This window comes from Varanus komodoensis, unplaced genomic scaffold (assembly GCF_004798865.1).
Source record: "Varanus komodoensis strain SLA01 unplaced genomic scaffold, ASM479886v1 scaffold72, whole genome shotgun sequence".
Taxonomy (NCBI): Eukaryota; Metazoa; Chordata; class Lepidosauria; order Squamata; family Varanidae; genus Varanus; species Varanus komodoensis.
This window is the reverse complement of record NW_025336374.1, coordinates 2,594,761-2,607,226: the sequence shown is the minus strand read 5'-3', so window position 1 is coordinate 2,607,226 and position 12,466 is coordinate 2,594,761. Positions and strand designations below refer to the sequence as shown.

The window sequence follows — 12,466 nt, the reverse complement described above, 5'->3', positions numbered from 1 at the left end:
AAATCAGAGATTTGGAAGATTCAGTGGCAGTCCCTTTAGCCACTCTCTTCTCTGCTCCTCCAGTGCCCCTACTTTTAGGAACAATTGACATGACCACTGTTAAAACTTCATTATGGTTGTAGGACAGTAGGGATTTAGGAATCTGACCACACGTATCTTCACTGAGTAATCTGTGAGACATTGTTCTATACTGCTCAGTGTTGGCTGGTGGTGGGTAGAGAAGAGCTGAAACATCTAGAGAGTCATTAAAAGTTATCTTTTAAACCTCTCCCCCACTTCCCATAGAAATGGAGCTGCAATCAGACCAGTCAACTGGGTGCTGTTCCAACTTTGAGGCTACGGGCATGCCAAGATAACTCACATGCAAGTGGCTGCCACTGCATGTACCTTCAGCCTTGTGAAACTGCTAGGAGACAAAAAGAAAATGGAGTTTTCGAAACTTTTTGACACCTTAATTCGAGGTTTTCCAGGTGTTGTTAGGGTGCAGCTTCCATCAGCCCTAGCTGGCAAAGCCAGTGGTGAAGTCTTATGGGAGCTGTAGCCGAACATCTAGAGAGTCAGGAGCTGCCCACCTTTGCCCTTTTCACCCTTTTCTCACTAGCCCGCATGAGCTGCAGTCCACTGGAAATTGAGGAGACTTGTGTGGGAAAACAACTGGTGGGCAACTGTTTCCATCAGGTCTTAGTCACACTTCAGGTAATTTGTTTTTTCCACAGATATTTATGAATTGACCAGATGCTTAGGGTGAATTAGCAGTGGGCAAGGCAAATAGGTTTTCTTATGGCCAAGGTGAAAGTCTTAAGAAGGCCTCCACAGAACAAGTGTGTTGAAGATGGTAAATCAAAACCATCTGTTCCAAACATGGTCTCTGAGCTCAGCCTTGTTTTGATTCCAGATTTCTTGGGGAAAAAATAGCTGGCATCCAAAGAGGGCTGGTGCCAGGTGGGAGGGAAAGCACCTGATGATGTCATCAGCTGGCAGCCATGCCAGCTGAAAGCCATCACCACTGTAACTATCCACAATTCAGATGTTCAGATGTAGGATTGCTGAAAGACCACCTTCTCCCATGTGAGGTTGCCCATTTCTTAAAGAATTCTGGGGACGTCCTTCTTTGGAGACCACCATCTTCAAAGGTCCTTTTAATGGTGACCCAGGAGAGGATCTTTTCAGTGGCCACCCCCAAGGGGTCCAGGCCTGCTTCCTCTCAGTTGTCCTTCCACCAGCGAGCAGAAGCCTTGGATCTGTTGGGTTGGGTGCTGTTTTTAATACATTTTCATTAATTTTTACATGTTATTGTATTCAAATAAATAAAGCGTTCCAAGATATTATGGGGAACTTTTAAAAAACAAGCGATTTGCTGCTACCTGCCGGCTAGATAAGCCAAAACAAGGGAAGGCCCAGTCCCAGACCACCTGTCTGCTTTGCCCATGTGATGAGGCTCCATGAGGACCAAAAGATGCCCTGTTTGGGCACAGGATTTGGTACCAAAGAATTCATGCTGCTCAAAGCTCTTGTGTGTACACAGGGAAGGATACTTCTACCTACAGATATTTGTGTTCCATCTGATGCCACTCCAGGAAGTCACCTGGGAAGAAAAACTAGTGAAAATAAGGTGAAAAGACCATTCAAAAGAGGTCTCTTGTTGCTTGGTCTGATAAAACCAGACTTGATCTGATAAAACTTCTGGACTATTAGACTAAACTAGCATGAGAAGGACAAATAAAACAAAAATTAGGCTAAATGTATAATTTCTACAGTTTTCTCAGTTTTCAAATATAATGCATACATTAATGTCCTTTGCTTTTTCAAACAGACACTGCAGATGGGCATCAAGCACTTTTCTGGCCTCTTTGTGATGTTGTGCATCGGATTTGGCCTGTCCATTCTCACGACTATTGGAGAACATATAGTATACAGGCTGGTAATCCCACGAATCAAAAAGAAATCCAAACTCAGATACTGGCTCCATACAAGTCAGGTACATATTCGAGTATTTAGTCTTTCAAAGGAAACACATGGCCTTGTTCTGAATGGATGGGAGCTCAAACACTACTGAAATAGATGAAAAGTGGGGACATCCGTCACCTATTTCCAAGGTCACAACATATTCCTGGTGAGACCAAGAAACAAAACCCGGGATAGAGCTTGGCAGATCAACAGGTGGAGCTGGGGCTGGGAACAGACTCAGTTGCATAAAGAGAGTGAACTCTAAGCTGGGACACATTTAGTGGGGAGAACCTGCTCCTTGCCACACAGTAGACACTAAGATGACCACAAGCAAGAAGAAGGGCTAGATCCCACCTGCAAGGATGCCCGGTGACGTTCTCCCATACAAGTACGTAGCGGTCGCTCTGTGGATAAAGCATTGCACTTGGGGATTACGGTGCGGGGACCCAGAATCAGCCTACCACACCTGAAAATGAGTGGCCCAGCCTCCAGCAGTCAAGGCACCCTGCAGGAGGGTGGCCATGGCTTCTCTTTCACAGAGGGCAGTTCTCTATTTTGGGGGGCCAGAAGAGGAGAGTCCTCTATTCGAAGATCCCCCCCAGTTTGGAATCTAGTCCAGCTCAGGTTTAAAGGCAGAGAAAATTACGGGGAAGATGCGAGCGTGCTAGCATGTTGCTATCTGTTAAAAATAATAAGTTTTAAAAAGAAAGAAAAAAGGACCAATCCAAAATTAATCCTTTTTAGGAATTTTGCGGAGCAGCATCAGGAGGAAAGGGAACCTGTTGTTCTCTTTACCTTGTTAGAAGACAGATGGATCAAATGTATCAATTTTTTTCCTTTTTTAAGAAAAACAAATCATTGCGCTCAATAAAGAGTGAGTTGGGGAAGAGTTCAGGTGGTAAACCAAGGAACCCTCTCGAGGGGATCAGTGGCTTGGGATGGTTACCAGTGGCACAGGCATGCTCAGACAAAAAAAGAATCTCATTTTATACATACATGGATTTATATATTTATACATGGATTTATAGGCTGTCTATAATTAACGAGGCCTTCCTAGACGGCTTACAATATTTTGCATTTTTTGCTCTATTTTCCATAGAGCATTGGCTTCTAGCTCTCAAGACCTAGCATTCTGCACATCGGAGATGAAAAGACAGCCATAAATGCTTGTCCTTCTTTAACCAAGGATCCATTCGTTTGTTTGTTCATTCGTTCATCTGGATCCTGGGTGTGATACATGCATGCTAAACAGCCTTTCCAAATATAAATCTTAACATGTTTTTTCCCCTTCAAAACAGTATCATATCTTGAGAAAGTCTGTGGAGGGATGGTCACCCCCTAGAGTTAGAAACTGTACCTTACTTGAGTCTGTTTGAGCTGCAGCTCTCACAGGACATAATAGGTGCTTGTATATTTTTCGGCTACAGCATCCTTCCCTGAGTGCCCACCCTCTGGAAGGGTTGCGCTACAGTCCCCATCATCCCCAGCCAGCAAGGCCATGTAGGCAGAGAGATGGGAGCTATAAGCCAACATATCTGGAGGACACCAGCTTGGGCAAAGGTGTCAAAGTGCATCAGACTGTACATGCCAACGGTACCTATTTGGTTGACATCATTGTGTCTGTCTCCATTAGAAATACAATTCGTTTTTTCAGAAAGGTGCTTAACGTAGGGAAAAATGCCATTGCACATATGCCCCCACCTGTAAACAGGAAGGTGGGAAAGATCCTCAGCTGGTCTACAGCTTTTGCTGGGCATCAACAAGGCTATGGCCAATTTTCCACTCCGAGGGTCTTACTTCCTTTGGGAGCTGCATCCATTATGTAGAAGAAGGGTGGGGAACCTCCAGCTTGCGCACATCCTATGGGAGTCCCTTTCTGGATTCTCAGCCTCTCCTCTAAGGCTCCACCCACTCTCCACCCACCGTGGTCACTCTCACAAAATGGCTCCTGGGGGTTTGGGGTTCCCATTCAGAAAAAGACTGCCAGTGTGAGCAGAGCCAGTCACAGTTTTCTAGAAAGGAAACTGGTGAGACTAAAAGAGAAGTATTTTGCCCGAGAACCTAAGGACAAGGCAGGAATGGATGGCTCAGCTCCAGAACAGAAGAACAACTCTTTTGAACCCAAATACAAATGGTGCCAGAGGATGGCACACCATTTTGAAACATGCCAGCCTCCCAGTTTTAAATAAAATAAAGATTTTAAAGATTCCTTTTTAAAGCGTCAGGAGGAAAAGTGAGTCTGGGGAAACAGCAGAAGAAGCACCAGTGGACACACCAGATCCAATGGACTTTGGGATGATCCTTAACCAAGTTGTCAGGTGGACATATATTGAGAATATTAAATTCAGCGGCAAGTGTCACATGCAAACAGCATTGTGGCAAATAAATGGTTACATTTAAATCAGTTAAGCTGTTAATTGGTGTTGTGTCACATGCAAGGATCACATTCTAGATCCACTCCACCCTAAAATTCAAAGGTGTGGAATTCTCCTGCTGATAAATTTATGTTGTGCTTTACCTCTAGCGATTGCACCGTGCTCTGAATAGTTCGTTTACTGAAGACAAACACCAGCCTAAAGCAAAGAGAGTTGAAAAGAGGTAAGAACAAATACTTTTTCCAAGGCCTCGTTTGCAGATGGATCTTTAAATATTTGTTCCCCACACTCAAAACAAGGGTGTGAGTGGGTTTGCTTAAAAATACGGAATGAAAAGAAACAGAAAATCATATTTATTTTTGTGCCAAGTAAGTGATAAATGATAAAGAACCACTCTGGCAAAAGGGCCTCCTCTAGCATCTCAATTCCACGCACGTCAGATTTTTTTTAAATGCATACCATCCTCAGTCCAACCTCACAGTAACAGGACAGACAGTCGGGCAGTCAAGGGTTTGAATTAAGTGAGCTCAGAAAGCAAAACTGGGCTCTTGGGAGCCTTCCAGCACTTGATGCTACTTCCCACCAAGGTTGCTTCCCTTATTTTAAAAAGAAATTGGCCCTTTTTGCCACCGCCACCACCACATGAGCCGAGCTGCAAGTCTTGTGCTAGAGGTGGGCAAACACACACACCACTCAATTTGCCTATTTTTCAGAGGCACGAAGTAGAGTAGACATTTTCAAAATGGCCCACAAGAACAGACTGCAGTGGCTTGTGTCACGTTGGACGTACCATCCTCCAGAGGGTGGGAAGACGCGCTTTCTCCCAAGACAGGGCAGGACATCATCCCACTTCAGAGGAGCCGAGAGCAGGAGGGAGCAGCTTACCAGGAACTTCAGAATGCGACTTAATTCCAGTTGCCACACAGCCAGCATGTGTGGAATGGGCTGGCCAGCGCATCTATGGCCCCATGAGCCTCGGTTTCAAAACCCCTGAAGGCACTTGTGCCTCTCAGCCCACTAGCCTGCCTGCATCAGGGTCACACGGGGTGGTCTTTCAGCAAGCTGTGCTGTACTGACGAGAGCTGTAGGCAGAACATCTGGAAAAATCACAAATCGGCCACCTCTGTCTCAGGATCAGGAGATCTCACAACAGCAGACTCTGTTCTGAACCAGTGTTGCCTAGTGGTTAGAGCACTGGACTGGGTAGGCAGGAGATCCATGTTTTAGTCCCCACTCGGCCATAAGGCTCTCAGGGTGACTTTGGGCCACCCTCACCCTAACATACCTCACAGGGCTGTTGTGAAGGTGAAAGAGAGAAGGGTCTTGTGATCCACCTTTTTTCCTTCCAAGGTGGGAAAAAGTTGGAGCAACAATCTAATAATACGTTTTTGAAAAAACATCAAAGTGAGAGTAGTTTTGACTCTTCTGACTTGCTTAGAATGTATCGCAAAATATACGGTACTTTCAAACTTAGCACCATATCACTGTCTTTTACATAACTGTGCTACTTAGAACATTATGGAGCGGCTCTTTACGTTCCCTACACACAGACGCTCAGGCCTCAACATTGCATCAAGCTTGACAGTTACGTTTTTAGTTCTCTGCTATTACTCATGATATGACTAATAAGAATTGTCCCTGCCTGTATTTCTCTGCAGAGCTGAGTTTTGCCTTGCTCCCTTTTCCCCACTTGCCATAACAACCCCAGCCTGCCTGTAGGGCAAGTTTTAGAAAGCTGACAGAACTTCATCCTGAGGCAAGCATGACTTTCCAAAATACTTTTGATACACGGAAATATGCTCCTGGAAATGTTGGGGCCAAGCATCCTGCCAAAGGAAGGGTAAAAAATACCCATTGAACAGTTATTGTGTCCAACCGGAATCCTCCCACACCGTGTTCAAGCCAGTTGTACTTCCACTGACAATTCAAGCAGACTGCACAGAATCACGTGGCAGAAACAGGGTCCAGATGCACACGAATAACGAAATAATGCAATTGGGCATTTTAGGAAACGACTCCCTTTTTCATGGCAGCACTCATTTATTCCTTTAGATAGCTGCTGTATTGAAACCAAGAAGAAATGGAAGACGGATGAAAACAATTTCTGCTTGTGTGATCTGTTCCCAGGGGAACACTCCTTTGATACTTCCGTCAGCCTTACGTTTCTCGAAAGGTCACATACATGTATGAAATCATGTATCTGCACACCCACGTTTTTCAAGTATATTGGGAGCCGTCTAGCTCCGTCAGCGTGAATTCCTCAGCTGCTCCTTCTTTGGCTCTGTGGCCAACATTCCCTGCAAGCGTCTCGCAAAGAGGCCTGGCCAGGACTGTCTTAGGTAGCCGAATGGAAAGTGCCGATAATTTGCTATCGGTGGGTGGCTGAGGTACGCAGACGGTTGAACGGAACCCCAGCAGAGCCATGCATTAGCTGTTCTGCCTGATTGAGGCCACCTGGAAAGAGCTCCATCCAAGGGCTCTCTACCTTAGCACAGCAGGCTGGCGGCCTTATGTAGCCTTTCTCAGCTTTGTGTCCCCAGAGGACATTGGACTGCAATTCCCATCGGCCACTGCCAGCATAAGGGGCTGGGATGATGGGTTGACAAGAATATTTGGGGATCCAAGCTTGGGAAAGACTGTTGCAGTTCACATCCTGGGACTTACAAGAGGGCCAACCACTGTGTGCTTGCAAAGTGAGAGCCACTGCAGATCCTGCAAGACGGGAAGCGCAGTGACCACCACCCATGGAAGCATGTGCTGCTCCCTCCTGGATCAGCTGAAGCTGCCAAATACCTTTCCAGCATCCTGTGAAGAGCCATGTCCTGATCAAGCCGCCTAGGAAGAATGGATAAGTGGTTGTTTTGCTATGGTGACATTGCAAACAACTGCAAAAGATTGTGAGAAATTGCAGGTTTTATACCCAGAGGTATACAGGGATGCATATATACACAGAGGGAGGGAGGGAGGGAGACCCTCCATGAAGGGAAAGGATCAACTGGAAAATTGTCCTGGCCCCAAATTTTGGGGGGAATGTTTTCAAGGTGTGGGTGAATCAGGATCCAAACACTGCATTCCCCTGCTCTTAGATCACACGTGGAGTGCAGTGGAGTGCAGGAAGGTGGAACTTACCAAAGTGCTTCCCACTAGCAATCCACCCTTCATCAGATCAATGCACTTCTGTCTTAGCTACAGGAAGATAATCACATCAGAGGGCACTAAGACAGAGAAGGCCACTTCTGATTCACCCCAGTTGCAGTCATGGGCAGTGAAGTAAAGGCTAGGGATTACCAATCCAATACACATGCATCACCAGCTCCACCACCTAAAAGTTGGCCTCATCAACATATAATCCCATATAACTCAGACAGTCTGTTGGGATGATTGTGCACATATCGCACTGCATATATGCCTGCAGGCAAGAGCTTGCTGTCATCAGCAATCAAGCAGTGGCCATCAAATGCATCATGTACTGTATATAATGTTATCTAAGAAACAGCAAAGGTGCTTTGTTCACACACCGCAACCAGATTTATTTACCCACCCACCCTTTTTCCTTCATGGAACTCAAGGCAGCTTACCTAATACTCCTCCTCCTCCTCTCAATCAGCTTCTCACAACAGTCCTGTGAGGTAGGTTAGGCTGAGAGACAGTGACTGGCCCAGAGTCACCCAAGCGATTTTTGTGGCCAAGTGGGGACTGGAACCCAGATCTCTCAGGTGCCCAGTCCAACACTTTAACCACTATGCTACAATGATGGGCAACAGGGTGCCATGACAAGCAGGGCAAGGCTGTATGGTTGTCTTGGGTGGTTGTCTGCTTTGGATAAGTAGAATATGGGTTGTTCTACATCAGACTGTTAATGTGCTATGTCTGTTTTGGGTTTCATCACAGAATGGTAAAGTGTTTTCTTTCACATTTCACAAACGATACTGCATTTTTTCTTGCCCTAAACCAAATTAAGCAAAGGTGCTCTTTAGACACAACAGTAAAACTGGAGGGTTTTGACATCATTTTAAGAAACTGTGAAGAACCATGAGTGTGAAATGACAAGCTCAGGATAAATGCCTTATATAGAAAACCTCTGAATTGTACTCATGGTACAGGACTACTGTAGGTTTCAAAATTTTGCACACCCCTATAGCCCCTTCTGTGTATCACTTAGTCCAGGACCCAACTGTTATTTTTGTAAAAACCAACCGACAAACAAACCCGAAATGAAATCTAGAACTAAACCCTGATGACCTCTTGATAGAACTAAACCTAGATTACGGCCTAGCCAGGATGGCAGTTTCGCTGCCCTTTTGCTCTGAATACAGCTCCTGGGGTGACAAAGAACAAGACAACTTGTTCTGACCATACTTAATCCCTTGCCAAGGCACTGGGTGGATTAGCCACCAACTCGGATAGCTTTTAAAGAGGCCCAAGGCAGGTGCAGAAAGAAGGCAGCTAGATAGTTTACTTTCACTGGTTGCTGGGGCATACAAGTGGAAAGGTGCTAATGCACCCCTATTCTACTCAAACAGAAATTTTGACGGACCCTTGATCTAATCCGGATTAGATGGTCCCTTGATCTAATCTGGCATGGCTCTTTCTACATGCTGAAGAAGTTCCTGATCTACCTTCTGCACAGTCCTACCTGAGGCCAACACTACCTGGAGGGAAATGGGGGTTTTTTAATTGACTTGGTGGGCACAGCATACATGCAAAAGGGCAGCCATCTCCTAATGGTGACGGTGAATTTCTTTGTGCAGGTCCAATGCCGGAAACAGTCAGCATCTGGTGTGGAACACCACCAGCCCTGGCAACTGCCAGCGCCGGAAATATGTCTGCAGCGAAGAGCCACAGAATGAGGTGGTGCTCAAGCAGCAGGAGCAGCAAGACATACCTCTTCCCCCATTGATGAGGGACTCTCCAGCGTCGCTGACCACCAATGGAAAAGCAGACCCCCTTAACGCTGCTCGGACCTCCGTTATGCAAGAACTCTCAGAGCTGGAGAAGCATATCCAGGTGATCAAGCAGGAACTGCAATTAGCCATGAGCAGAAAGCTGGAGCTGGAGGAATTTCAGAGGACAAATAGGACTGCAGAGCCCTAAGCGGCTATGTCCCAGTCCTGTCCCATCCCAGCCTCGCCTCGTCTCCGTAACAATTCATAATGCAATTTTTTTGGGCAATGCCAGAAAGCGGCACCACAAAATCAGCAAGCAATACGTTCTTCAGGCCTCAGCTCCTTCCCTCCTGCAGAGCCAGGGTTGCAGAAGGTGGCTTCTGGTTCCCGGAGTATTTTGGAGAAGAAACAGCTCTCTCTCTGCAACAAGTCTTATCCTAGCAGAAGGGGCAGGGAGCTCTTTAGACACTACACTGCCCAACTCCTGATTTTTTCTCACCACAGTCAAAATGGAATTTCCACTTCCTGGCCCTTTCTGTGCGTTAATTAAAAAAAAGAGCAAAAGAGACTTCAAACGATGATTCAGAATTATGCGTCCTGTGTTTGGATTTTGCTACTTGAAGTGGTTCAGGCCTCCCTAGGGAAATCAGCTTTGGCACACACTAAAGAATCCAAGGCCCTGTGGGTGCTATTTCTCCCCATTATTTCCATTAGCCAGTCTCAACTCCGTTACAGATGGTTGTCCCCTAAAGCAGTTAGACACAGAGATCAATGCCAACAATCAATATACGCTTCTGTTACTGCAAAAACTCATCAGAGTTGACCTACGCCTAATATATTATTGTTTTAGCGTGTGGGGGGTAGTTTTCTTGGAGTATGGTTTGTTTGTTGATTTTTTACTGCCCTTTAATAGAAATGCAAAGGGCAGTTCACATGAAGAGATCGAACACAGTTGGCATTCTGGTCTCTGCTACTGTGGACAGTAAATATGGGAATCATATTTTGAATGCTGTCCAGAATGAACATCACCACCACTGTTGCATTGCTGCACCTCCTGCTCTGGTGCGACAGGTTACTATATGCAGGAAAACTGTTCGGTGGAAGGCATTCCAACTATGACTTCCCATCTCCACTTGAAACGGTATAGCCCTTCTCACAGTAAACCATCAGGGCAGGGCTCAGCCACCCTCAGGTTTCTTTCCCTTCGCGAAATGATCCCGCCATTGCCCTCGGCAGGCCCGGCTGCCCCTCACTCTGTTGAAGCTACGGGAAAGTGATCTATTGTAGGGTTTTATGGTGTGTCCGGCTGATGGAACCTGTTGCTTGAGGCTGGTGGCCGGGGGCCTCCCGCTCATCGGTTGGCTCCCAAGGCCGACATGAAGGCTTAATGTTTTTGAAGTGCAGTGGTATCCTTCAGTGAAATGTGTTGTGTACGTGGCCAGTGGCGGCTTGCTCTGCAGTTGTCCGTGTCTGTTCTTATGCGGGTGCTATGCGAGCTGCAGCTGATACAGTATCTGGCATACCAGCAACTGGCAAATCATCCAACCTCCCATGCCCCCACCTGACCCGACATGCACAGTAGTATTGCAGCTATTGCCCTGTTTATGTACTGAGTTGTACGGTCCAGTTTCCATAGATCAGGGATGGAGAACGTCCAGCCACGAGGGGTAATACACCCATCCAGTCTTCAGAGGCTCGGTAGTCCTGCTCTTAGAGGAAAGGTAGCTAGCAGGGGAGGAATTCCCTACACTTACCTGTGTTCAAGGGATCACAGGTAACAGGAATTCCCCTGCGCGCAGCCCCTCTCCCAATGTGCAGATAGTATTGGTGTTCGCACAGCGTTCAGGTCAACGGTGGTTTCGTCTCCTGTGCAGTTAGGCTGGGTGGCACACTTAACTTCCAAGCCAGAGAGGTTCACCATGTTAGGGGAATGTGCTTGTGGAATCTAACCTAACCGTAGGACCGGAATGCACGTATGTGGAATGCCATGGGAGCAGTGAGAGGAGACTACAGCTATTACAAACATGTACCTAGACCGGAACCATCCAATGACAGGCTTGCTCTCCAGTTTTCCTTCAAGCTGGGGATCCATCAGAGAAAAATCAGCCAACAGATGGGCTTATCTTTGACAGAATGCTCTCTATGAAAGCCTCAGGCTGCAGCTACATGGAGATGGGCATCCACCACTGAATTTTGGCTGAGTTTTCCTCCAGCATACAGACCTCCCAGGGCTGAGAACCCAAATGTGTGTGCTGGCCAGTGCCTAGAGACCATCCCCTCCCACCTGTCACCCTGTCTAAAAGCCCCTCTCTGAAATATACTGGCATTTTCTAACATTCTGACTGAAAGCCAGTACAATACATCTTGCATCTTTGGTGTAAATTAATATATGAAGTCTTTCTTGACTTCTGCAAGTCACCCCAGGCCATCTCCTTTTCTAGATGAAAGCTGGTTGGGGTCATGGTTGTATGTTTTTGGTTTTAAATAAATTTTAATACTATTTTTTTAGGCTGGTTGATTTACATTATGGTTTGGGTTTGTTTGACATAAAGGAAAATGCGTGGTGCAGTGGTAAAATCTTTTTCAAACGGATTGTTCAACCGTGGAATTCACAACTTTCTTATTTCTCACAGAGGTGTATTATTAGCAAGAATGTTATTTATTTATTTACAGCAGACCTCATTCTTCTTGCATGCTTGCATGTTAACAAGATGCATTCCAATACTGGACAGAGTCCAGATAAACCTAGACATATTTGAGGTCCTCCATGATAACTGACCATGCTGAGGCCCATGGAAATTGGAGTCCAGCAACATCTGGAAAACTCCAGGCTCCTCATCCACATATACACACAGATGAGACAAAACCATTCCCCATGCAGTGCAAAACTGATCCATGATATTCATGGATCATCACAAGACATGTTATGTCTACTAACTTAAGATGGCTTTTAAAACAATTATATAGGATTTTTAAAGGATAAATCTATCAGTGGCTCCAAACCATCCCAAGCACAGTATCTGTATTAGTGGGGGCTAATTTGCCCCACTATTTGTGTTGGAGCGATCTGCATAATTAACCTCACCAGTGCAGCTTGCTGAGTCATGCAAACCTGGAACCTGGATGGCTATTGCCATGGTCAAGAAGCCACCCAGCATCCATATTGTGGAATCACTCATTAACCACAGAAACAAGCCACCCTCACTGCACTGACACAACAGGCAAGCTGCGTCCACCACAATCATTATGCAGATCTCC

The 12,466-nt window shown here is 46.0% G+C and overlaps 1 protein-coding gene across 1 annotated transcript in view; it reads left to right on the top strand.

Annotated features, from left to right (window-relative positions):
* The window catches only part of GRIN3A (glutamate ionotropic receptor NMDA type subunit 3A), a 103,724-nt gene extending 94,308 nt beyond the window's left edge, over positions 1-9,416 (top strand). The window contains exons 7-9 of the mRNA XM_044452460.1: positions 1,814-1,978; positions 4,472-4,545; positions 9,074-9,416. Coding sequence (XP_044308395.1) covers positions 1,814-1,978; positions 4,472-4,545; positions 9,074-9,416 — 582 coding nt within the window. The remainder of the gene's footprint in view (positions 1-1,813; positions 1,979-4,471; positions 4,546-9,073) is intronic.
* Positions 9,417-12,466: the final 3,050 nt, after the last annotated feature.